We start from the raw sequence: 28,000 nt of genomic DNA on the forward strand, positions 1-28,000 counted from the left end.
ATAATTCATAGTGTTGACATACATGTTAACATATGGACAGTATGATAGCAAGGTGACCTACAAATAGTTTGATTTGGTATAACTATGGTTTTGCTTACAATCAAGCAAACTCATTCAAACTCTAATTCATTAAACTACATGGGGAATTCCATTAACACCTTACATGTCACAGAAATGCCTCCAAGTGCTGTCTCATTCCTCGTATGTGGCATTCATGCAATGTCAGCAGAATATGAAGAACAGCCAACGTGGAGTGTTATTCCACGCATTATTCCAAAATGGTTCCCCCCACTGCTAGCTTGTACTTATTCCATTTAAATAGCCTTAGTTAGCTACTTTCTTAGCTACTTAAGTTAGCAGTGCTACATATTTGGAGCAATTCGCTAATAATGAAATCAAATACTGCTCCTTTGAAATGGGCTGAATCGTGTGTATAAGTGTTAATAGTGAATCTTATTTAGTGATGATGGGTATGTACTCAGCTACAGCTTTGTTGACACTTTGGTATTTCTGTTCAACAAATGTGAGATACTGTCATAAAATGTCAGAACTCAGAATTACAACCTGTAGGAGGAGGACATGAACAGTTTTTCTGACTTATAATTACGGTCTTACAAAATTACGGCATTACACCATCCTGCGATCAGAGATTTATTTGGCTTCCCGCTTCATCCTTGGCTCTGGCAATTTTTTTAATTCATCCATCAATGGAATGCAGCTATTTTAACCAGTGAACAACACTGTCAGCCACAAGGTTTATGTTGCTATCAAATTAGCAATGACACATTAAGGCAGATACGAAAGCCTTCTGGGGCAACTATTACTGATGTTTTATACTAAAATGTTGAAAAGGCAAAAAAACTGATGTGAATAAATGTTACAGATCATAAATAATGCATTTTTTCTTATTTTCCACCATGTCGCTGATGAAGGATACAATGACAAAGACTGATAACCACTTGTGAACATAAATCAAACAGTTAAAATATTAGTTTAACATGGACTACTTGAGCCAGACATTTAAGCCATGTGTAATAGCGGATGACAAAAACGGGAACAGCTCAGCTTGACAGTGGCAGAGTGCTGTCAGTAGCCATGACGGCTAATGATTTTGCCCCATCATTAGCTTCCTGTGCTAACGATTTTTGTACCCGCATCCACCCAAAACATGCTAAAACACTGCCTCACTAAGTAGTGCTTTTGGGGGCTGTAATTGGTGTTTTGGCTAATTGAGCTCTACGACTAAAAGCTTTCCGCAGACTTGGCGTCATTTGTGACGTAGAGGAGCTTCACTCTCTGGAGCAGTGTTTTTCTGGGAACTCAGCAGCTGTTTTATTCCAGTTATAGTTTCTACTAGCTTTGTTGTGTCACCTCCGTCTATCATTGTCTGTGATTCTTCTGTCCACATATCTATCTTTGTCGTCGTCTCAAAGGCTTATCCTTCTGCCCAGTTAAATGAGGTTTTAAGGCCATTAACTGATCCAGGCTATTATACTAATGCACCAGGGGTGTTCCAGATTTGATAAATGATTGTAAAGAGATAATGAGACTTATATAGACATCTAGTATTAGCAGTGGCAGTAAGAGAGATGAGAGAAGAAAGAGAAGAAGAAGAACACATGATGTTTTTTCTCTGTTGACTTTAAAGAAAAAAAACCTGTTTGTCTTGAGGTTTACTTCCTAATATGTGGCATAATGGGTCAGTGGTTTGCAGCTGGAGTGTATTGCTTAATAAGTGTCCCGTATTAATGTGTGTGTCTGTGTTATTGGCCTGTCTGGCAGCACTCTCAGTTCTCAGACAGGCCGTTCTTTGTGCTGTGTCTGATGTCATAATTTGTCTGACGTACGCTTGCCAACAGGAACCTTTGGTCAAGAAAAGCACTTGCCCGTGTCTGTGTGTGTCTGTGTGTGTGTGTGTGTGTGTGTGTGTGTGTGTGTGAGCGCATGTGTGCTTGTGTATTCTCCTCACGGGCCTCATCCAGACGGCGCTTTCTTGATTGATGGTTGTCTTTGGGAGGAGGAGGGAGAGGCGGTGCCATTGGGAGAGAATTAATAATGCACAGGGTTTTGGGACGGTGGCCGGCCAGACTTGAGCTCTACAGTTGTCACACTGGTCACGGTGTTCGCCGTGCAGCAGCAGCCACGGTCTGAGGGGAGCTCAGACACAGCGAGAGAGAGAGAGACAGAGAATGCGGAAAAGATCAGAGGCTGTCGGATTATGTGTGGTTAAGTTGGAATGAGCCATTCTGGACGGGTAGATTAAAAGATCATTTAGAATCAATGGGTGATTACAGGAGTGAACATGCAGAAGGGCCTGGTAGAAAGCAATGCGCCATTCAACCCTTGAGGATGTAGATGTCTGCCAGCAAAGACACTGCTGAAATCACTCAGACAGACTGCTTTGATTAATATTAATAGGAAAAGCACACTCCACACCTGTCTCTCTCTCTCTGTCTGTCTCCCTCTTGCTGTTTTCGTGCCTCTCCTTGAGTGTCTACTTTCCTCATCTTCTGTTCTTGTTTTTGTCTCTGTTGCTAGTCCGTGAGTGGAATTCTGCCACAGGTTTTATTCTCCGGGATTCCACAGACACATCCTTCAGAGAGCTGCCAAACTACCACAGGCAACAAATAATACTGACAGTTTGAGGTTTTGATTGTATAGTCCCACATCGCAGGCACACACACACACACACACACACACACACACACACACACACACACACACACACTAATAATAATGATTATTAACAGGACTTTCTAAACATTTATTTCACTGTCCTTTAATTTCAAGGACTTGGATCAAACAGATGAAAATATGCCTTGGGAGAAAAGAAGGACAAAGTACATCATGAAAAGGGAGAGAAGAATGAAAATAACTGTGGTCACAAAGAAAATGAGTGACAGAGCAGTAGAAACAGAAGATATCTTTGTGGTTGATATAACAAAGTAATGCTGCTGGATCATGTACAAAGCCAGAAATAAAAAACTTAAATGGTACAGTTTAGAAATTGTGTTATGATTTCTGAAAAAGAAAGAAAGAGAATAGATGATAGATGAAAAATTACAGTTATGATGTGCATTTTAGCATATTGGTGAGAAACATGTTAAGATTTCTCTTTACAATATTTTCAACATAAAGATAAACGATAAAAGATAAAAGATACAATTGCAGATTCCCCAAACCATCTTATCCTTTTCACCACACACTGTTCTGTTAACATATTATGATAATGTAGTCTTGACTTAAAACATGAAATTTAAATGTGAACATGTAATAAAGGTATTGATTAGATGCTCATTTTTTTGAACATTTAGGTCATTCTTAATGCAGTGTAGTAAAAGTGCGTGGCAGAGTATAATCACCTTAGAAAGTTATTATAGTAAACAGTTGCAAACATTTAGTTGTGTTTCTAATCGCCTAATGAGTGTAAGTCTAATATTTGGTCTCCTTTCAGCTCTGTTGTAGCCCACACAAACATCTGAGGAAAACATCTGGCTCTTTAGCGGCTAGACTGTATTCACCAGCTAATTGCTAACTTTTTCTATCAGCTGTTTGGTGCCGGGCAGATACCGTACAGTGGTTTAGTCTTTTTCACTTTAAACTAGTGCCTGCTGCTACTTGAAACTAACATCTTGATGATAGTGTTGAGAGTAAAGCCGCGGTCCGTAAAACCAAAACAACGAGCTGAAAGGAGCTAAAATGCTCAGTTGAGCTGAGAAAAACTGCAAACTAATATGATAATCCTCTGTGGGTTTATCACGTTGACATACCCCCTTCACACATTTTAATTTGATCTATTGTTGATATAAAGATATTTTTCAAGAGCAGCTTTAAAAATATGGTGTGTCTAGAGGGTGGGACTTGAAGGGTTAAAATCCAGTGCCTACTGTCTTGACTTGTTTTTGTGGATGGCCTCGTTGATGTTACCTTGTCAAAGAGGATTAGGTGATACTGATTAAAACCATGTTGTTGCTGTGGTCAGAACCAGTCACACATATGACACCTGAAACTGCAGTAAAAATGCAGTAGTGGTATTTGAAGTAAGTCAAGGTTAGGACGTGTGTGTGTGTGTGTGTGTGTGTGTGTGTGTGTGTGTGTGTTGTGTGTGTTGTGTGTATGCATACTTGTTATGGAGGCATCTGGGAATTAATTTTAGTTTATTTTACCTGCTGTACTGATTAACAAGCACCAATAACATTCTGCCACCCCAAACTGTTTGTTATGTTATCCTAAAAAGAAAAAAATGTGTGTGTGTGTGTGTCTGTCTGTGTGTGTGTCTCACATATGTGCAGGGGCTGAAATATGGCTGAAAGATATCTGGTGTAATGAGGCCAAGGTGATTTATTAGTGCAGAATGCTCCGTTCCCCCAGCACGTACATGCACACACATACACTTAAGAAAGGAACTGTGACAGCTGCTTCACTTTCTTTTAATTGCATGCCAGTTAAAAGCAATTTAAACTATACTTTGCCATGGCCAAAACCTGGCAAAGGCAAATTGGTTCAGGCTTCAGAATTTATGTTTGGTGGTGAGACTACTGTATGTAGAGGCTGTTTACCAAAACCTTACCCTGACATGTTAAAAGATGTTTTGCAGCTTTGAATGAAGAAGAATATAATTTGTTTTGGTGCAAAGGTCTGCTGTGAGACTAGTCTAGACAAACACCTTCAAGGATGGGAGGGAAACGGGCAAATAAAAGACAAGGAGGAAGATAGACCAATCGAGCGAGTGCGTGCGAGACAGATGCAGGTAGTCTGTTAGCATATTAGCGTCTCAGCGGCGGACAGGCAGACAGGTGAAGGCGGAACAGAGTCAACTTGAGTGAGTCTTGCAGTCATACTCTAGCCAGAGGGAGCTCTGCTTTGGATCAAACAGGCTCACCATTAACCTGTACTGACACTGTTTAGACAGCGGGGAAAACAGCAGAGTAAAGAGGCAGGGGAGAAGCCAGGACATTAGCATCTCAGGCAGTGATCGGTGAGGACTTCACGCTCAAGCAGGATGGAATTGTTCAGACAACAACAACAACACAACAACAGATAATGGGGCTATTGAGGAAAACAGAGGGACAGGACTATGTCAAGGTGCTGATCTTGTGAGGTTCATTGTCATTACTACAATAATAATTTTGATTTCACTGTCACCCTTATAATACTTAATCCAAATAATGTGTTTCCAAGGAACAAAGTTATCTAGTATTTTTCTAAACTTATTAATGATCATAGAGATCAGACAGTGGTCCAAATCAGACCATGATGTTATTCTGGAGAAACATTTGCAAAGGACATAAACCATCAAAACAACTTATTTGATCCATATAATCGTATATCATAATGCTGTGTTTACTTTCTTTGTTTCATTTCCCTCCAGCTTTGCTGAAAGTAGAGTTCAAGGCAAGTAATTCCTGTATTCAGTCTGCTGATTAAACTGTTGCTCATTCAATCATTAAATAAATATTCTTTAGTTTGATCACGGTTTAATCAAGCTTTTGAGAACGTCAAAGATTTTTCAGTTGACAGAGATAAAACAATTTGTCTACAAAGGGCTACTGGTTGCAAATGTCACTTGAAAGTTTATAGAAAAGTTTTGCAGCGGATCATTACTACCAATATAGCTGAATGTCAGAAAGTGTTTAACTTATTTAAACCTGCAGATTTTTGGCCAAGCTGTAAACACTGACATATTATCAGCTTTTAAGTTGATAGGGTGAACTTGCAGTTGCTTATTTACACGTCGCCCAGACACAGAGAAAAAATGGCATTCATTTGGAGTTGTGGTTCTGGCCACCTGATGAATGTAAATCCAATGTTCACTCTCTTTTTACCTCTGTTTTGCTCTCCACTCTCTCCTTAGAAAAAAGTATCTCGTTTTATCTTCTTCTCATCTTTAGCTGATAAATGCTCCCCTCTTCAACAGCTTGTCGCCAACTTTATCTGTCTGCTGTTTGGTGCTGAGCAGGTAGCGTACAGAGAGTTTTTAGAGCCTTGTTGCTGAAACCAGCTGCCTGTCATGACCCGGCTTGTGAGCCATGACAAAAAATGGGAGTTACATGGTTTCAAACTGAAAGCTGAACAAGTTTCTCACTGAAAATGCAATAACTCAAAAGCATACTGAAATTATTAGGTGTTAATCCGTGGTATCAGTGTGTCAGCAGATGAATGGGTGGTTGAGTGATGAATGGAGGGTGTAGCTATAATTAACTCTAACCTCTGAGACCTGCAAGGCAACACACACAGACAAACAAGCAAAAGTGAGATTGAATCCAAGACAAAACCAAAAAAATGAGCTGAAAGATGCTAAAAAAGCTTCACAGAGCTGAGGAGAGGTGCTGAGTTTGGTGATGGGCTCGTCACTATGAGCAACACCTTTCAAAACACACATACTTAAGCAAGTTGATCTGTTGTTTATGTGAAAGATATTGATTAAAGCTGCCTTAAAGGTGATCATTTCAAACCAATGCAGATATTTCACTCAAAGACGGGGGTTAGATAAGCATTGTATAGTCACACACACAGACACACACACACACACACACACACACACACACACACACACACACAACACACAGACAGCAGGAGTTTACATGCTAGAGTTTAGTCACCCAGAGGGAATGTGCCTTGAAAATCAAAAGACATTAACCAATTAGCACTGATCAATAGTCACAGCCACACCGGGACGAGACAGTCTAGGAGCACTGTTAATGCATGCCTACAGGCCAATTGGCAGGCTGGAACTACTATTGCTCTCAGCTCTCAGCCAATGAAAATGCCGGAAGAACTCTTGACATTCTGCTGCTCTCCAATGCAAAGTACCTTTCCCGCTGTAGCTAGGCAGATCAGGCGGCACGAGGAAATAAAAGGGAGAGATGGAGAGATAGAACGAGACAAGGAGAGGAAAGAAGGGAGGTGGGAGGGACAGAGGAAGAGTGGGAGAGTATATGTGTTAGGCTGTGAAAGCAGGTGCCATAGTGGGCCTCAGTGGGCAGCAGGTAATCTCACTGAGATAAGCAGTAGCATGACAGCCAACCTTTAATTCCTCATGGGAGGTGGAACCGTGGAGTTGCCGCAGGGCTGGTCTCCACATCCCCTGGAAATACATTCATATAAAGGAGTAATGTCAAAAGATGGATAGAGGATGCATTTTGATGGTGGGAAGATTGAGGTGAGAGAAGAAGAAAGGGTGAAAGCAACAAAGGCAGAGTGAGTTTTGCTTCTGTTTTGCACATTCTGCACACATATATGACCGTGTTCACATATACACAGATCACAGCAGCACCTCAGCGCCTCAACTGCTCTGTATTCATGATGAGGAGAGCAAAATATCAGCATGGGGCTCGGGATGTATGGGGGATTGAGGCGGAAGGAAGGGAATGAAGGAGAAAAGAGGGAGTAAAAAAAAAGAGGAGGAGATATCTAAAATATTACACCTATCAGGGGGAGTGTTCAGTGGAGCAGGCATTATGAGAGTGTAAATTACATTCCCTCCCTCTCCCCTCGGGCTGCCTGCTGCTGGATGAATATAATCACCCAGACACACACTGCACCATCTATAGACACTAGCAGAATATTAGATAGAGAGCCATGATGTGTGTATGTTTATTGTCACAGAAGACTCCAATCATGTATCGATCTGGCATCGGCTCTCCGTCTTGTTCTTTTCTGACATTATGTAAAAATATTGACACATAGGGAATTTGTCTCAATTGGGAGGAGATCAATAATGATTCACTGGGCCTCGTAAAACCTCCGGAATCAAGTGGGACAGCTTCTATGGTGGTAGGGTGGAGGAGAGCGTAGGTCTTTGCGAACTGATATTCTCAAAACAATTCCTTTTTCCTTTTAATTTCCTGTCTTTATTTTCACTTAACAGTTGTATTTGACTTTTTGGAACTTGAGCCTCTTTTCTAACATAATTTGTCTCAAGAAAAGACCTTCTGAACAAAACAGTGATTTGTCGATCAATCAACAGGAAAATCAGTCATAATCCACAAAAATCGTTTAAGAAAGTTGTGAATAAAAATGTCAAACATTCTCTACTTCCAGATTCTTAAATGTGAGGATTTGTTGCCTTTCTTTCATACGTGATAGTAAACTGAATGTCTCTGGGTTCTGGACTGGTGGTCGGACAAAACTATCGATTTAAAGATTGTCACATTGAGCTTTTAGAAATTGACACCAGATGATTAATAGATGAAGCAAAACGTAATTGGCAGATTAATGGATAATGAAAAGTATCCATATTATCATTGGAACAGTGCTTCATTCTCTCTTTTTATTTCGCTCTGTGTATTACAATCTGTTAGCAGAGGCAGAAAGACAGCTAATCCTCTTTATCTCTGCTCTTGAAGCTAATTTGTCTTTCAATGGGACCTTGAGAAAATAGGGGAAGGTAGCGAGTGCACAGCTCAGGTTACAAAGGGGGGAAAAGAAAGCAGAACTGATCGCTCTTCTTTACGACAAAAACCCAGTGGCAGGCCCAGATGTCAGGGATGTTAGGTCAGCGCCTGCTAAATGGGAGGGCAGCAACTTGAGTCAAGGCTCATTACTTCTTTACATTAGGCAACAGTTCAGGGAAACACTATTCTAATTCGCCTCTTTCCATGTCTCTATCATCCTTATCCCTCCCACTTCCCCTTCCTCTCTCACTCCCTCAGGGCCGCTGTTCCAGGGAGAACTGTAAGTACCTGCATCCTCCTCCCCACCTAAAGACCCAGCTGGAGATCAATGGAAGGAACAACCTCATCCAGCAGAAAAACATGGCCATGCTGGCCCAGCAGATGCAGCTTGCCAACGCCATGATGCCCGGCACGCAGTTACAGCCAGTGGTGAGAGGACACATAATACGAACAAATGCAAATAACAGTAATTTACTACACACAGGGGGTACAAACTCTGTGAACAGGGCCCCATTTGTCAAACATAGGTATGCGTGTTAGCTAGTTGTTCTGGCTCTGGTGATCCGACACAGGTCTGAAGTTGTTAGTATTCTGCAGCTGGCTTAAAAAAAGTTACTGTCAGAGCAAGAAGTCTAAATACATTTTAAGAATACTTTAACCTGCAGACTGCTTTTTCACAGTCAGTTGACCATTATCTTTTGGTGTAATTATTACAATATAATTTTATGTATTAAGACAAGTGGATAACGTGTTTCAAGATGTCGCCCATTCGTTTTAATGTAAGTTGCTCACCGGGTGCATACGGATTACGTTTTTTCAGGATTCCTCAGGCTTCTGCTTTGAGTCGTTTTCTTTTTCTGAGCTTGCTGACTTCCTCCTTGCTACCATCAGACATGAAGGCACAAAAAATGTCTCAAATTTAGACAAGGCTAAGAGCTAAGAGTCATATCAGAGTGTTTGTGATGTTCAGAATATCTTTTTTATTTTTGTAGGAAAAAATGATTTTTTTTACAGCGTCCACTCTGCTAAAATCACTTCATTTCCCAGAGGTTTGATTTTCTTACATCTTAATGGGAATTTAAAATCAAATTGATTACTGAAAGCTTGCTGGAAATTTGTTATGCAGTTTAAACTCTGGTTCTCGAGTGCCCTTAACATGCTTTATAAGAGATTCTAGCTGGGTTCAGTTAATTATCTCCGCTAGGCGTAAGCCTGGAGGGGATTATGAGTTTGGTTGTGTGCGTGCAACATTATGGCCTTTGTTGTGACTCAAAAACTGACAACCATAGAAAAGTTTGTCCTCGTCTCGAACCGGTGCATTTACAGATTAATACGCGATATGTTATCATCCACTAAAGTTAAGAACAATAGAAAATGAATAAATCCCTGTTTTATCTTTGCCGCCATCTTGACTGTGGGAGACTGATGCATTACGGGCCGCTGCTGTGTGTCTCCGCTATGTGTCTGCTCAGTCTCCATATTGGCAAGGTTAAGATCAGTAAACAAATGTATTGAGAGATGCAGACTTAACCACAAAATTGACTGAAAGCCGCCTGGTTGCTTGTCATTTTCTAAATAAAAATAAAAAATGTTAAGAAACTTTATTCAAAACTTTGCAAATCTTGCATTCCCTCTGGCAGTGGTTACTCATGACAGCCATCATAGTTTTAATGCTATACCTATGCTGCCTTTATTTCAAATTAGCCAGCCAAAATGACCAGATATCAAGGTGGATAAGAATTTACAGGGTTGTTTAGGTTTAGCGTTCTCACCAAAACAAAAAAGAGAAAAGATTTGGTTGAAGAGCTCGATTTTTGTTTTTTCATCTTTTTTACATCTATGGCTGCAACTCACAATACATTAATCTGGCAATTACTTTCTCAAGTAATGGATTAATTGTTTGGTCTATAAAATGTCAAAACATGACTAAGGCTTCAAAGATTATATTTATTCTGACCCACTGTCCCAAAGCAAGAAATATGTAAGTCACTGTGATATAATCACCACACAAAAATGACTCAAATGATTAATTGTTAAGTTGTTGGCGATTCATTTTCTATCGATTGGCTAATAGATTAATTGACTAATTGTTTAATTACTAAGTTTATTAATATCATATTAGCTTGGGTTAATCAAACAATGCTAAAACAACGGGGCCAAGGTGTTAGGCTCCAAATCTTTATCATCACTCTGGGAGTATTCTCATAGCCTACAGTGATAGATAAAGTATTATATTATTATGCAATCATTAACACACCCACGAATCCATGCATGCAAACCCACACACACATGCAGTAGACATCATCAGATTGCTCTGTGACTGTGCTGCTCACTCCGACAATCTTCAAGGTGATGGCCAGTCCGGAGCCCCAGTCGGCCTGTTCAAATGGATCCTTCCCCGCCTGGTCCATGAGACCTTACAGAGTCAATGAGACCTGTCAGTCAGGCTTGAAGTAATTCCTCCGTCTTCTCCTCTTTCCCTTTATGTTTAAGTGAGAGCACTGGAGTGAATTTGTCTCACACTATTTAAAAGAGCTTCAGATGCTGCATGCTTGGACACACACACGCACATGCACACTTTTTAGCCGTTGGCTTATCACCCTTATCTGGGGAAGAGGGGCTGAGTCGAGAGGTCCATTGAGAAGAACAGAGGAAACCATGAAAGGATTTAAAGAAGCAATAGATCTCCCTGGGACTGCAAAGCCTTCCCTTTCTGTTTATGTCATGGGGAGAGAGAAAGTAAGGAGAGGAGAAGAGAAGGAAGACAGGCTGACAGAGAAGGACACAGCAGAAGAAGAAAAGGAGGACCGAGCAAGGCAGAAAAGAGATAAATAGACAGAGTAAAGACAGGTAGGTAAAGTGAGGGAGATAGGGAGACAGCAGTGAGGAGAGATGGCTTCAGACCTGTGCTACAAAGAGAGAAAACTGAGCCATGTTGTGTGCAAAGGGAACAAAGGGTAAGACTGGGGTACTAGCCTTTCCACGAATCAGACTTTCTTCCTCCAGCCCTCCCTTGGGTCTTTAGCTTAGTTTCCTGCCCTCATCCTCAGTATCTCTACCACATTTTATCTGCTGCTCTCCCACTTTTTTTGACTATAGCTGCGCCCCTACACCCATGTGCGTAGGAGAGTGCTTTCATTTCACGCATGAAACTGTGCAGAGGGTGAAGTAATTAGGGTCCATTACAGCGGGCTGTGAGTGATGGTGCTCATGATGCTTTTTATTAGAGAGTCGACGTCAGCGGACAGCCCACATTACAATTACATTTATCTACAGTACTGTATCACTCACTCACCCAGTCACTCACTCACTCAGCGGTTGCCCCATAACAAACAAAACCCAGAGTGTGCTCAGTGTAGCTGGCCGATTATTCTTGAAACCAAATCTTTAAATCAGGTTTCGTAAAAAAAAAAGAGAAAAGAACAATGGATATAGAGTAGAGATCTGGTGCACTTGTTTGGTACAGACATTCAGAATCATTAACATATTTTAGGCCTTTATAGATGTTAGCATTTGACAATGGGACCTAATGTTAGCTACTGTTGCCAAACTTTGAAAGAATAGAAAAAGAAATAGAAAAAGCTGTGCAATACCAGTATTGAGTCAGTTTGTGACCTCATGACTTTTCTCTACTTGTGTTGTTGTTGCACTACATTTTACTGAAAGTTACATACTCTTGCTTTAAGTTTCAATTTTCAAGTTTATTAAACAATTTTTACTGTTTTTCTCTTATTCTATTTTAATATATTTTATTATATATTTTTTATTGCCAAAATTTGTCTCATTGGTTCTTGTCTCATTGTTAACATTTGTAGTCCAGAAATATTTTAATTTTTAATGTAAGTCATTATCTTAGAACTTTGTTTTTTAATGTGGTTAAATAAAGTTTTTATTATAAAGTTAATTATAAGAAAATCTTTTGGAGATATTGTACACATTTAATTAGAGTAGGAGGAGTCTAGGAATAATGTATTGCATAAAATATTCAGTATAAGATAGTGTAACCATTAAAGGCCCTGCAGTTAAACACACAGTATGTGAATAAACTTGGTGCGAGTGCATTTTGTATGAGGGTATGTAAAAGGGGAAATCTTTGTAAAAAAGAGAGTAAAATACTCAAAGATTGTCTGAGAAAGAGCTACACAACATCACTGCTGCAAAACAAATTGCTGACAGGAGGCATGCAGTGAGATATTTTTCTGTTCCTGCTGTGTAAATATTCTCAGTGTAACATAACTGTTTTCAGTCCGTTGTGATTGTGATTTATAGCGTGATTCTGCAACGTCCTATGATTATTGGAAACGATTCAGTACTAAGTGAAGAGATATTCCACAAAAGGCCAAGGCAGGATCACAAACTTTTTGCAGGATGACATCACTGCATTGTTGCAACCTCATGACTGTGAGTCACTGAAATCTTCCCCAACCTTGAGCTGAGAACATCCCAAAGTAATATCTGAGCACCTTGAGAGAGACACATCTACTTTTCCAGAGTACTTCGTGACAGGTCGTAATTCTTCAGACATTCCAGAGGTCAGCGCTGGAAGAATTAGAAAGTACACGCTATTATTCCTGATTCTCTGAGTCATCCCAGAGCATCAAGGAGGTTTTGGGAGGAATGTAGCTGTCCAGGCCTGGCTGCCGCTGCTCTATTACTCACTGTGTCATGTTGGCAGAGGCTCAAGAGACAATCCTCAGACTGGGGCTGAGGTCAGGAACGTGCAGGGAGAAAATGCAGTGCGCTACATCAGCTAGCATACTCCTTAGCCTCCCTCTCACAGAATGTGGAGGTTTTCTCTTTAAAGCACATACAGGCAGTTCACTGTTGTACAGTATAGCCCCCTACCATGCACACACAGCTTGACATCCCTTATCCTTATTACTCCTATGTGTGTGATCTCTGGTGTATGAAGCGTGTGATTCCATCTGCTCCATGTGGAGGGAAGTTGACACCACATACGGAGTGTAGGCCTCCTTTATGTGTTATCTCAAATGAAAGACAAGCAGCCATCAAAGAAGACATTGTTTTTCCTCAGATGTAAGACCATTAATTGTCTATTTTTGCTATCTTTTTTCCCTCCACATCCCCAACCACATCTCCTTTCCTCTGCTTGGCTGTTGTTAATTGCATACATCTTTTGTTTCACCCTCTCCTGTGATATATGTTCAATGGATAATTTGAGTAGGAGTGAGGAAGGATGGCATGATACCCATTGCTAGATGTAATTAAATATTCAACAATTTTATATATAGACTTTGTGAGAAATCTTGTGAGTAAGAATTCTGACCTACTCTCTTATTTTTCTTGTGCCTGCAGCCCATGTTTTCAGTCACACCCAGCCTTGCAACCAATGTTAATGCTGCTGCGGCGGCGGCCGCTGCATTTAACCCCTACCTTGGCCCTGTGTCGCCTGGCCTGATGCCTGGTGACATCTTGCCCAGCGCCCCTGTACTGGTCACCAGCAACCCCAATGTCCCCGTACCAGCTGCTGCTGCTGCTGCTGCACAGAAACTCATGAGGACAGACAGACTGGAGGTGAGAAACACACACATTCTCACACACAGACGCAGGTACAAATAGTAAAAAAAATGACCGCATAAGCATGCGCACCACAGATCACACAGATGAGAGGATTTACATAATTATTTTTTCACTTTCATATCAGTCACAGATTAAAAGATAGATTAACAAAATGCTAGTGAACATTACACCCGGTGAGGATCTTTTCCCCAGCTATGCAAACAGATTGCGCTTTGAAATGTGGGCTGTGCCTATTTGAATATTAAAGGCATGGGTTGGAAAGTCTTGCCTCAACAGTTTCTGTTTGTAGACTTTAATTATGTATCTGGTACACAGTTTCTGTTACAGTAACTACATCCCATTACCATAATACAGTCATTACCCAGACTTAAGCAAAGAGAAAGAGACGTTAATGAGAGTGTCTCTCTATAAACATTACCGTTGTCGATTCCGCATCCCATCACAGGCAGGAGACAGCATTGTTTGCCATGAGCTGAAGTTATACTGTATCGGTGTGTAATTTTCAGAAAAATCTTTAATTCTTCTATGAAAGCAATCAGTCATTTGAAACCTGAAAAGTGCTGCTCCTCTAGCTGTGTTCAGATAATCATTAATTGGACAGTAAGTCAATCTCATCAATTATGCAGCCCCACCCGGGAAACACTCGCAGCAGAATAATGGGGAAATCGTTGTAGGTAAGCAGGAGGCGTGCGAGAACGTTAGGAAGGTTACATTTAAAATGAAATGTTGGGAAGCCTGGTAATTAATGGGGGTGAGGCTGAGGAAGTCTCTGGGCCTGACGAACGAGTGGACGACATGCGGAGTGAGGGAATGGGTCAATGACAGGAAAAAGAGATGGAGGGGGAGATAGGAAATCAATTTGTAGACCTGTTGTGGTGATCAGGGGAAAGGTTGGGACAAGCAAAGACAAAGATAAAAGAAACAAAAGCGAGAGTGGGAATTAGATTTCATAGAGGAGTCGTGACTGGTGAGAAGAAGTTATAGCGGTTGGGGAAAATTGGAGGCGAAGAACATGCAGGTCTTGATTCAGACTGGGACTGAAACGAGCTCCTGGCAAAGGATTGATAGCATTCTGCAGCAGAATCCAGTTAACAGACAAACAGATATGAAATATTTAGTAGGCAAATGCAGTAATTGGCAGTGGAGGGGAGATCTGCTCATTTTCACTGTATTTTCCTTCAAGATATTTTGGCCCAGTGGTCAACACTGCCGGTAGTACTCAGCCTGCATATACTGCTGAAGCAGTTTGATTGGGAGAAGTCATACCCTAGCCTAATTTGTCAAGAACTAGGCTTGCTAAAAATATCGTAGAGAAAAGGGCCAGCCATATTTTAGTTTCTAGTGTGTGTCGTTCAAAATAAACATAGCTGGAATTCTGTGGACCAACACACATACCAGCCAGTAGATATGTTACAGGCTGTTTCCACGAGGCTGAGAGAAATTCCTATTTTAGAAGACAAGACTGTTTTCCCTGAGACGTATTTTCCAGCAGTCTCTATCTCTTATAGAGCTATACTGCAGCCTTTAAGCGTGCATACAATCATATGTTGCTTACCTGCAACCATGGTGATGTAAATGGCCCAGAGGGACAGTTACCATGGGGACAGAAATATGATTAACAGGCCCTTTATTTGTTTGTCCAACTAAGCACTTCCAGTGGTTTAGCTCTCTCTAATGCATGATTAAGCACTGAAAAACACACTGGTCCACACCTGGTGCAGAGAACATCAAATTGCCTCCATTTAGTTTTCCCCTTTCTTCTCTATTTTTTTCCCCCCATGCTGGCCACACTCACTCGATCCCCAAAGACTGTCTCCTTGATCACCATCTCTCTGTCCTTTACTTATATTCATTCATCACTCTTACATTTTCCTTTCTCTCCCTTGTTTCCTCCCTCCCTCCCTCACCCGCCTCTCCAACATCTGCCTGACAACAAGGCAGTCTCTCTCTCTCTCTCTCTCTCTCTCTCTCTCTCTCTCTCTCTCTCTTTTTTTTTTTTTTTTTAAATAAGACCAGTAGCAGCAGTGGTGTTGGTGGCAGTGGTGGGGAATTAATGTGTGTGAGTGTGCGTGTATGGTTGTACATTCATATGTGAATGTGTGAGAGAGGTGTATAAGAGAAAGATTAGACAGACATGGACAGAGAATCCTACCCCATCGCTCACACAGATCGGTGATTGTGGATGATGAGCTGTCATGACAGGAGACAGAGCAGGGTTAGTTTGTAGATAACGGCGCTGGTGGCCTTTTGTCTGGCAGCCGTTCCACCGCAAATCAAATCCTTTATGCATGCAGACAGTGAGACTGGTAAACAGACATTTGGTAAATGGCTTGTTCTATCACAATAACTGATAGATCGATACAGCGTACCATGAAATTACATTTCATTTGGAGTAGGATGGGATTCTGAATGCAATTCAGCGGTGGCTGACTTCTCAAACGGACATCTTAAGTTATTGCGTAGCTCCTTAAGTGTCAAAATTTAATTCTGGGAAAAATGCTGCCTCATAATTTATATGTGGATCCACCTTGCGTGTGTGTGTGTGTGTGTGTGTGTGTGTGTGTGTGTGTGTGTTATTATGTGTGGGCTGGTGATTACGTCAGCCACAGCCTCCCTTGAGGGTAACCAGCCTCATATTTCCCATGAGCCTCATTGAGCCCCTACATTCAGGCTCAGGCAATCAGTCTCCCAACTGTTCACGCCGATGCTGCCCCCTTCTGTCTCTCTGAGGAAGAACAACAACACGGCTCATTTGAATAATGAATAAATGTCTTGTGATTGATGAGTCTGTAAACGCTGGTTACGGTCTGTTCTGCTTATCAATCAACAATAATGGCTGAACCTGTCATTAAGATTGGTTAGCTCTGTCTGGTAAAGTGATTGTCAAGTTCTGAAATGACTGAACAGATTGATTACTTCATCAAATGTGAAGTAAAGTGAACAGTAACTTCATAATGTGTGTGTGGGTTCTGGTGTCTGCGTGCATTTCTGAGTGTGTTTTAGGTTTATAAAAGTTGTCTAAACATAATAAAAGCAGTAAAATGTGTTTTTCTGCACCAGGTGTGTCGGGAATACCAGCGGGGTAACTGCACACGCGGGGAGAACGATTGTCGCTTTGCCCACCCTGCAGATAGCACTATGATTGACACCAACGACAACACAGTCACTGTGTGTATGGACTACATTAAGGGCCGCTGCTCGAGGGAGAAGTGCAAGTACTTTCACCCTCCGGCTCACCTGCAGGCCAAGATCAAAGCCGCCCAACACCAAGTCAACCAGGCTGCGGCTGCTGCAGCCATGGTAGGTATCCGTCCACAGATCACAACAACAAGAAGGACTCAAGCTATAGAGCATCTACTGTATCATAGCATCATCAGTCCTGTGCAGAAAACCAATTGTGACCAAGAGCAGAGTTCATATAGTTATTCCAAAAATCGAGGACAAGCCAGACTTGATTTCTCATGTGAACTAAAACAAATCATTATGCTCTTCTAATGTCGATGTGGGCTCATTAAAGATGACCTGGGTCTGTCTGGGTTTTGAGCACACAATACAAACACTCTTATTTGGGTATATGAGCCTTGATTTTCCCATTTCTTATGGATGTAGTTGTCTGAGTCAACATCTTCTACCCTGTGCTTTTACTCAATCTCCCAGCACACATTCCAGTGTCCTCTGTTCCTGCTCTCTTCAGCTCTGACCTAATACACACTGAGAAGATACAGAGTCGATGTGTGCTTTATTAGCAGCAGACTGTAGTGATCGTGCTAGTATGTGACTGAGCCTACTGCTCCCCTCCTCCTGCTCCTCCTTGTTTTGCTGCTTTGTTAGTTGTATTTTTTGCTGTTCGCAGTCAGTAGGTATGTAAATGTTTGTGAAGACTAGTGTTAATTTCAACCTTGTTTCTGCAATGCAGTAATAACTAAAGTTAAAAGTGACACAGTCAGGTTTCGCTCAGCCAAGTACTGTAAATGACATTTTGCAGCAGGTATTCCAGAAAGGAGGATAAGCTTTCAGTTAACCTTTCATGTTATTTATTAGAGCCAAATTAGAGATAATATATTAGACTTGCCTCCACATTTGAACAATATTATCAGTATATTTGCCCTTTTTAACCTCTTTTCTTTTTAAAAGGTTTAATGTCGTGAGCAGTTCAATTCATGTCGTCTTATTTAACTTGTATGGCATTTAAATTTTGACTAATTTATCTTTATCTTTATTATTATTTTACTTTTACTTGCAGTCTCATTTTATGAACAAATATTTTTTTGGAAGTGCTTGGATCAGTTTTTAAACATATTTTAAATATGCTTAATTCAATAAAAGATATGACAAACAACAATAAAATTGTACAGTGAAAAGAACGATAAAATAAATATAATACAGCCCATGATGTATAAACTCATACAACACAAAGTGTGGTTTTAGTTTAGCTCGAAGAGTATGAACATGTATGTCTTACACTGCACGTAGGTTAAAACATAATAAGCAAGCTAATAAGTGGTTAATAGTGGTTCATTTTTAAATGTACCTGTGTTTGCATTCTTGAGGCATTAAATAAGGAAATAACAAAAGGTTTTCTGGAGTATTTGAAAGCACACACTGAGGTGTGAACTTTATATTTAAGCAATCTTAACCTTGTTAGTGGCAGATTATATCTACTGTAACTGTGACACCTTACCAGTTTTATATATAATGCTGACTTATAAACACGCTATAAACTCGCTGTTTCGTTCCGTTCGGAGGATTATGATGATTGCACCCATTGTTTGAGAGTTGAGTTGCGGGCCCGGGACCAGGAGTCAGGATCAAGTTAACCTGCCATTATAGCTGTGTATTTTCATAGCCATAGCCCAGTCACAGACTGTAAGTATCTGGAGCAGGGGCTTCATAGTGTGTCTATACAAAGATCATGGATTGCCTTAAATTTGAATTTAACAAATCTGGTTATCTGGCTAATCTTCCTTTCTGGACCACAACACCATTGCACTCACAGTTATACTTCATGAAACAGAATTTTCATCTGACAGTAAACTACTTTGAGGGCCATAATTCTTTTCAGTAACCCTACAGCCATTAATGTGCATGTCCTAGTCTTGTTATTGTTGTATATTGCATTCCAATGATTTGTTTTTTTATTTGTTTGTTTGTTTTTTTGTTTGTTTTTTTTCTCACCAACCCACACTGCACTGCTGCCCCCATGATGCACCTCCGCTTGCTGGTTTATGTTAATGCGCTTGAACCCCATTGGCCCATTGCCATCATGTGCTCGCTGCCTGCTAATTAAGACTCAGTCGGCTGTCAAATCACTGAAGCGACCCCTCGACGCAACTTTTGACCTGGTACTATGACCTTTCACCTTTTAGCTTGGCATGTAGCTGTGGTGTAGTAGATATACTTTTGTAGTTCTAAAATAAAGTAGATATTGAATGATCTGAACTGAGGAAACACTGAGGGGTGATGAACTGATTGTAGCCATCGGATAAAATGCCCATTTGAATCTGGATTTAAAACATCAGGGACCAAAAACAGAAAAGGAAACCCTGTACATTTTTCACTGTCAGTGGTCAGTTCATCACTTAAAGTGAATCTCCAAAGCAAATAATTGGTGGCATGAAAATGTAATATTGTAGTGTCTAATAAGGTATGGTAGTATTTGCATGATTTTTTTCACTTCCCATATTGCATGTGTAATTGTTAAAGAGGTGTCATAACAGTCTTAACATGGCTTATAGTGAACTATTATCATGGAGCTGGCAGTGCAGCTTTCCCTAACTACATCATTTCTGTTGATGGTCCAACAATCAATACTATAACTTGTATGGTAGCTGTCATTACCTGTACAGAAAAAACTAGCTATGCCTAAGCCTGCAAACTAATTATTTTATGTACTGTATTATTCAAAATCATATCATAAGGTTCATTACGTTGTGCTGAGGAGTGTATTTTGTTGCCACTAGCGAGATAGATGTCACAGTTTGTCAGCTAGCGCCACTGTCCTGTCTTTCTCTGACAGAGGTAGTGTAGTCCACTGCTTGCTTGCCAGTGTTTGTAATAGCTGTTTGGAAGGGCAACTTTATCTTCTAATGAAATTCTTTCTTCTCTCTGTCCTGAATGTCACTGCTACCATCCTTTGATTTCCCTCACTCCCATCCCTTTATTTTGGTGTTGTCCCCTCATCAGGGGCTCCCTCCCGTCTTGCCTCCTTTACCAAAGAGACCTGCACTTGAAAAAGCCAACGGTGCCACCACTATGTTCAATGCTGGCGTATTCCAGTACCAACAGGCCCTGGCCAACATGCAGTTTCAGCAGCAGGCTGCCTTCATACCATCAGGTAAGAACTGAGCCTTCTTTGACACGTGTTTGCGGCAGTTATGCCATTGCTGTTGGCTCTCAAATCACATGTACTGTCTCACAAATCTCCCTTATTGTCTTTTGGCATCAGCAGTGAATGGCTGAATGATTGTGTGATTTCATTGTTGGTGACAAAGTTGAAGAACTCGCATGGAATTAATTGCACATGTACGTACAGCATGGATGTAGGTTCAGAGTCAGAGGTCGGGGTTGTTGTTGTTTAAAGATGCTATGATTGATATTTTATGCATTTATAGGTATTTAGATTACTAACCAGAAGAAACTCCACCCATCAGCTAGGGCAGCCTGACCAGCAAAATTTAAGGCAGCAAAAGGTAATGCAGAGTAACAAAGTGAACCAGATGATCAGTCAACATTTTTATCACTTTTTTTTCTCTCTTATCTGGTTTTTCTGGCCACTGGACTGTAAAATGACACAGTTTAGAGAGATTTTATTAAGTAAATCAAACTCAAACTGCAAAGTGGGGGAACATGTCTCCACTTCATCCCCAGTGGAAATTGCGGCCTTAATATACAGTATGTGTGTATATACACTCCACACACACACACAGCTTATTTGATCTGTACTTCTCTGGCCACTGCATAGTCATCTTACACTGTGTCCCATATTCTCATCTGACAGCCTAAGAATAGCCTGCCATCGATTCCCTTCTGCGAGAGATTCGGATACTCAGATCCTCATATGTCCCACACTACTGGACTGTCAGGTCACTGCAAGACACTTTGAGGACTCTGAAAGCAGGTCATTCAAAAACTACCACGCAAACAGCTGTTAAGCTGCTGACAGGAAAATGGGACCAGGGGTAGTGTTTAATCTGCCCTTCCATTTAATGGAGCAGTGAGCAGTATACTGGGGCTGGACAGACAGTATGAGGTTCTCCACAACTCAGAGCTTTATATCTTATGCGTATGCTTCCTATGCTGTGCAGTATGTGTGGTAGCAGCAACTGTGATGTGTGCAAAGAAATGATCATTTTGTGTAATTATTATTAATCAATATTGGTACATAATCAGCTATATCACTATTGTATTGAAGCCAGCATTCACACCCAGGTTGAATCCAATATGTCTGACATTATAACACTTGTAATTGATTTTCTTGATTTCTTCTCCTCCCTATTCACTCCACTCCCTGTTGCAATGCATGATGGGCAGGCTCGATATTGTGCATGACACCTGCAACAAGTGTTGGTAGGTGCCAGCTTTCCTTACTGATTATCTTTGAGCCCATTTTAGTCACTCACGTGTCATTCAACTCACCACCTAACGTGAGCACATTCTCCATTTTGTGAATTTAGACTTTGATATTAACCTGAAACAGCTTATGTAATCTCTTTGCAATGCGGTCGACAGTGTGGCTGATAAAATTAAAGAATTGTAATGTGTAATTTCAATTGGAAGTTGATGTGTTTTTATTATACTCTTATGCAATACGTATTTGTGGTATGGAATGAACTCTTTTTTGCTCTGCCACAGTTCTGTCTGTCACCTAATGCTTGTTGCAGTTCAAAATCCCCCTCGACCCTAGCTTCATTATACTTCCATCCCAAGCTGTCTAACCTCTGAAGCACTTCATTATACTGTCTGGTTATACATGCCATATAAACATGAGGAGTTATTATTGTAGTAGAAGTAGTGGAAGGTGTAGTAGCTGTTGTTGTAAGTTTAATTTTCATTTGTAGCAGCAATTTTAGTGTTCCTATTTTAGGGAGGTGAAACAAAAGCCAATTAACTAACCTTTTCAGTATGAATGCCACAAGAAAAATAAAGATACTGCCATCTGAATTTATATTTTGATCTTCAAATTTGGCAATTAACTACTTTGCACTGTAAATAATTCCCCTGATGTTTCTTTTTCTTCCTCCACAGCATGCCTGTTGCTTTCACTTTACTCAAATTGGTGGAGTAATTGTTAGAAAGAACAAAAAAAGCTATTTCAAACTATCAATGGCTTTTCTCATGTTTATTAGCATTCTATAAACAGACGTACAAATGAAGTCTTAACATAAAAAAGCTTCAAATCTGCTCTGGTTCAACTGCCTGTGTGTGATCTTTCCCTCCAAGTACCCATGATGCACGGTGCTACTCCAGCCACTGTGTCTGCAGCCACCACATCTGCCACAAGTGTTCCCTTTGCAACCGCAACAGCCAATCAGGTTTGCTCTTCTTCTGTCTCCTCTCTCTCTCTCTCTCTCTCTCTCTCTCTCTCTCTCTCTCTCTCTCTCTCTCTCTCTCTCTCTCTCTCTCTTCACTTCTGGTGTCAGCTTAGACTTTTCAGTATCTGTTAGTTTATTTATTGTTTTATTCTCATGATTCCCATGTGGCTCCTAATGAAAAATGCATGAATGGTGCACAAGGCTCATCTCTGACCTTTGCTAGCTTTTCAGAGCATCTAATACTGTAATTATTTAGATAATTACAATGCTTATCTTTATTATCACTGTGGGTTGAAGTACTATTTGTCCTTATTTCAACTGATGTCTCCGTCTCCCTCCTTTGTCCCCCTGTTTCTTTCTTTCTGTCTTTGCCTTCCTCTCTCTCCCTCTATTTCTCTCCTCCCCCCTCTCAATCAGATTCCAATAATATCTGCGGACCATCTGACTAGTCACAAGTATGTGACCCAGATGTAGGAGTCTCAATCAGAACAGTATGTACTCTCCTCGCACCCTGCATTTGTTACTTTTACACTTTTAATCCAAACAGTTCAGAAACAATTATGTGAAGTATTTGGCCAATTATTATTATTATTATTATTATTATTATTATTATTATTATTATTATTATTATTATTATTTCGCACCCACCTACTTTATTCAAGTAATGTACAACTTATAGGAATAGTTTGACATAGTTACACCTATTTGCTTTCTTTCTAAGAGTTAGATGCTAAATATGCAGCTACTGTAGAGGCAGCAATTGGTTGGCTAAGCTTAGCATAAAGACTGGAAACATTGGGACACAGCTAACCTGGTTCTGACCAAAAATCTGGCAAAACTCTATAACACGTTATATCTTGATTTTTTAATCCTTGGTTAATTCTTGGTTAGGCCAGTGATTCCCTATAATGGATGAATAGTGAATGAGAATATTTCTCAAAAAGGTTGAACTATTCTTTTAAAAAAGAGAGGCGAATTAGGATGAAAATATTGTATATCCTGGCCACTGTCGCAGTTTTTGCAGTCATGCACCATCAATACTCAGTCAGAATTCCTTGCTACCCACTGATGTGGTTATGTTATCTGCACAACTTGCAAGAGCAAAATATGAAGTTGATTGATTTTGTAACATTATAAAAGGCAACACTAAAAACACATTATTTGCTTGTTCAGTAGCCAAAGGAATTACACCCATGTTGGACAGTTCTGCGCCTCAGATTTATTATTATTTTTTGTCCAACATTCAGTGCCAATGCAGGAAGCACTGTACCCTTTATCTGGTGAGGCAGACAGTAAGGGTATGGAGGTCAGGGTGGTGGATCAGCATGTGCCACATCTGGCTTTCATGCAGGAGACCCAAGTTCGTGTCAACTCACAGATCTGCAATTACCCTGTTACTCACCTTTTTATTCAACTGAAACCAAGGGAGGCACTGCAGCTTCGGGGCTAAGATGCTGACAATAAAGTCTGCTTTCTTTTTTTAGTTGCCCAACCATATTTTAAATATACAGTAGTTTATTTGCCATAACCACAATCTTTCCCAAATCTTAACCATACCCTAGCTTTAATGTGCAGATATTGTAGAAAGTGAGAACTAATTCAATTTTAATTAGATTAAATGTAATTCAGAGTTTCGTAGAATCATCCAATCCTCATCATTCACATCTGATTTGCTGCGTTTTGCAACCTTCTTTCCAGATGGAACTGGAGCGTGCTGGTGTCGAGTCCAAGATTAGCGGTCACCCTTCATGCCTGTAACATCAAGAGCAAAACGGAAAACCAAATCTCAATTGGTTTGGAATAAATCTGCATGTTAACATATGAGGCACAGTTTATTAGGATTGTTTTCATGTGTACTTCATGCACACTATTACACAACAACAACAACAACAACAGAAAAGAACATAATTTGCATTAAAGACTGCCTCATTCTGTAGAGACAACTTACCTTTATTCACCGGACACACTTTGAATGTTAACATGAGGTAAATGTGTGGAGCGGTCATCAAAAAATCGGCTGGATTGGTACATCCATTGACCAAGAATCATGACTTGTGTTTGTTTATTGGTTGTTGGTCTCTGACCTAAATGTGTTCATTTGTTTACACAAAGGTACACCTTGTATTTCAGTTGAGGTAAAAGAAACGGAAATCTGACTGAATCACATATGCATGCACAATGATTTTGTTTATGATTTTATTTTGTTAAACTAGTGATAAGGGAAATTACATGAGTGCACTCAGAGGCAAAATAGCAACTGAATGTCTGTGAGGTGTCTTTCAAACCTTTGTAGCCTACCTTTCTATCTCTTAAGCACATGTCTTTAACCTTGCAGGCATCCCTGTAAAGTGCCATACATCTCAAAACACATGAATGGTATTTAAGCAGCGTTACAAAGTGTTTAACTCAACAATTCCCTTTAATACGTCTATTTTCTCTCTTGGACAGCATGTAGTGTCCAATGTTGTTACCTGTCATTACCTGTGATTCCCAATAGCACCACTGCTGATTAGATTACTTTCCCCAAATTGCCTGATTTACTCAAATCTTCTACTGAATGAAAAGCTTTTATGTTTTCATAGACTTTATTATTGGTGTCAGTTGTTTAGACAGGAAACGACTGGATCTGTGCCGACACAGATCTCTCCATGATCTTTAAGTCAATTGACTCTAAAAGTCAGATGAGTTGTATGGGGAGGTCTTGGCCTGCACGAGAGACCAAAGACTCTCCTAATAATGAAGATGTTACGATGAATAGCTTTGAAACAACAGGGCGATCAGTTGGTATCCAAACTGCTGTGAGACAGAAGTCAAAATCGACGGTGCAACTGGTGGATATGTGATTTGTATAACATGATTTGTTTTTCATGTTTGTACACATATTTTAAGACAGATTGTCAAAGTAGATTCAGTGTAGTGTGTGTATATATAGTCTGACATATTTAAGAATATTTGTTTAATACGTCTACCTGAGAACTGTTTTCAGATAGTCAGCCAAAGTCTTTTTTGTGTCACTGTTACTAGATATTGTAGGTAGACTAGTGGGAGAACATTTTTTAAATGTGTGGGCCACATTAGCGAGCCCAAAGAAAGATCGGGTGTAAAGAGTAGATCTCTAGAATTCTTTGTTTTTGTTGTGTTCTGGGTGTTCTTCAGGCATATTTAATTGGTGGATAGTACAGGGAAAGTGGCAAGAATATAAACGATTGTATTACTCATCCAAAGCCTTAGAATGTACCATCGGGTCAGCACAATGCAACATGCCATTTTGAACCATCCAGTTGCCTAATCCACGTCATATTAACACACACACACACACACACGCACACACACACACCTACACACAGACCTACACACACACACACACACACACACACACACACAGAGCACTATGTAATTGTCACTTTTTTTGTCAGTGTTTTCTTAACTTTCTTGTAGTTTTTCTTTAGATGAGGAGTGTTTTACTTTATTTTGTTTGGATGATATTTTGATATTTAGTTCTGATTTTTAGTTTTGCTTATTATATTTATCTTTCTTATAATGAATATAAGGTAAAAGTGTGTGTTTGTGTGTTCCTCATGCACAGTTTCCTGAAATTCCATGTAATGTTACTTTTAGTATGATTACAATTGTAAACTCAATATTTTCTACGTTATGCATATTGTTGAACTGTATGCATATTGTTCATTTCTCTAGTCTTTTTGTGTTCTTTGAACAAAGATGTTTTATATGAGTATCTAACAGTGATGATATAATAGAACAGAGAGGCTAAGTTGTCACTGTGGCAACCATCGCCGATAACCGAGTAATATTTTAATGATTGTAAGGTTTGTAACTAGTCATATAAGAAAAAAAAGACTATTATAAAAATCTAGTTCTTAGATGTTTAGAGTAAAGATGTTATTTTCTACTGTATCCATTTCAAATAGTAACTATTGTTTAAATATTTTTACTCTCCCTGGAAATTGGGCCATGTTGGAAAACAAGCTGCATATTTGATCACTTTTTCGGGGGCGTTGCTGGCGGGGTCAGGTGAACGTGGTGAGGAGGGGGATTGAGTATGCACACTCGTCTCTTACTCAGCCAACTGCAAACAACAAGGGTGGGGTGGGGAATCTCAAGGCGTTAAAGGTGATAAAGGTTGACTTTTTTGCACTTCTGTACATAGTCAAAAAAGAGAGAATCATGTATATTGAGATCTTATTTTGAATAAAAAAATAATGTCTATAATGACAAGGAATTTTGCTAGGATAACAAAAAAAATCTTATGAAAGGCTGAACAAAATTGCTTGCATCAAAAGGGCACTGAGTTCTCACTCTCCGACCCCTTTCAGAAAAGGCCAAGTGTTGCTCTTCTTTTTTGTCAGCAGCTTGTAGTTTGCCAGGTAACCTTCCGGAGGAGGCGTCCACTGCCCTCCAGTGTAAGGGCCTGACTGGGTTTGTCTGGTCCCCTAACCTGCCTGTACTGACAGGTCTGTGTGTCATGGCCACGCCCTCCCAGGCCCAACCAATCACAACACGTCCTGTCTCTTTACTTTACTCAGAGAGGAATGCATGTTAAAGGAAATACATATACCGTTAAAAAAAAAAAAATCACGACAGTAATATTGAATAAGAAAACATGTTACACAGAAAGATGTATTTACAGTATACAATATTCTATCAATGTAATGGAATAAAATATATAGAAAAAATACAAAAATAGAATAGTGGTTTATTTAAAAAAAAAAAAGATTCCTGAAAATATACTCACTAAAGTTTTACCACTTGGAGAGTTAAAATACATGCAACACAAACACCATAGCTATAAGTATGTTCTTTATGTTTATGTAAGCTGTGCTTCTAGTAGATGAAACTGACCAAACAGGAATGTAGTTTAACATCAGGCACAATTTAAGAATAATTTCAGACTGAAATACTGTTTTGTGGTTTGTTCATTAAGTCGTTAGTTTGAAATATTGTCCTGATCATCTTTGTCATCTCTCATCTCCTACAAGCACGCATGCTTACGTTTATGATATAATGTAAACTGAACTTTTTTTCATTTGTTGTTTGTTTTCTCTGCTTGTAGTGCTAATATGATGTATTCTGTCTTCTGCTGCAGTTTGTTTCTGCTTGTTTTACTGCTCCAGGCCCCCTGAAAGGATGTGTCACGTTTGAATGTCGGCCACCTCCTCTGAAAAGCACCTGTAGAGAAAACCTCTGTTTGTCGCAGTCTAAAGCCATAAAATATAATCTCATCAGAATGAAATGTGTGAGAAGAAGCCTGAAAAGAAATAGGGGTGGTAATGTGTATCTTCTGAAGCTGGTAGGAATATGTTTGCTGGGGTTTTATTATCTACAAAATCATGTAATAATTGAAGTCATGAATGTAGCTAATATAACCTTGTTGTGCTGTGCCAACTTTGATGGATATGTATGGTTAAGAGAAAGAAGTTCATGACACATGTTTTCACGGGGCCTGCATTGCTATATTTGATTCTTGCTGTTATGAATAAAAAAATGTAATAAAAATTTACAAACGAACTGAAG

General features: G+C 39.9%; 1 protein-coding gene across 14 annotated transcripts in view; it reads left to right on the forward strand.

Moving 5' to 3' along the window:
- LOC127362431 (muscleblind-like protein 1) overlaps nucleotides 1-27,999 on the forward strand; it is a 67,580-nt gene extending 39,581 nt beyond the window's left edge. For 6 of the 14 annotated variants that reach the window (XM_051398123.1, XM_051398115.1, XM_051398118.1 and 3 more), the window contains 9 exons: nucleotides 8,655-8,825; nucleotides 13,713-13,931; nucleotides 16,998-17,237; nucleotides 19,226-19,279; nucleotides 20,121-20,271; nucleotides 21,468-21,503; nucleotides 22,377-22,468; nucleotides 22,886-22,959; nucleotides 24,167-27,999. In XM_051398123.1, the coding sequence (XP_051254083.1) occupies nucleotides 8,757-8,825; nucleotides 13,713-13,931; nucleotides 16,998-17,237; nucleotides 19,226-19,279; nucleotides 20,121-20,271; nucleotides 21,468-21,503; nucleotides 22,377-22,468; nucleotides 22,886-22,942 (918 nt within the window). In that variant the 5' untranslated portion in view covers nucleotides 8,655-8,756 and the 3' untranslated portion in view covers nucleotides 22,943-22,959; nucleotides 24,167-27,999. Of the gene's footprint in view, nucleotides 1-8,654; nucleotides 8,826-13,712; nucleotides 13,932-16,997; nucleotides 17,238-19,225; nucleotides 19,280-20,120; nucleotides 20,272-20,934; nucleotides 21,055-21,467; nucleotides 21,504-22,376; nucleotides 22,469-22,885; nucleotides 22,960-24,166 lie in introns of those variants that run through there. The other 8 variants (XM_051398119.1, XM_051398112.1, XM_051398121.1 and 5 more) reach the window with 6 other exon arrangements.
- Nucleotide 28,000: the final 1 nt, after the last annotated feature.

Source organism: Dicentrarchus labrax, unplaced genomic scaffold (genome assembly GCF_905237075.1).
Source record: "Dicentrarchus labrax unplaced genomic scaffold, dlabrax2021, whole genome shotgun sequence".
Taxonomy (NCBI): Eukaryota; Metazoa; Chordata; class Actinopteri; family Moronidae; genus Dicentrarchus; species Dicentrarchus labrax.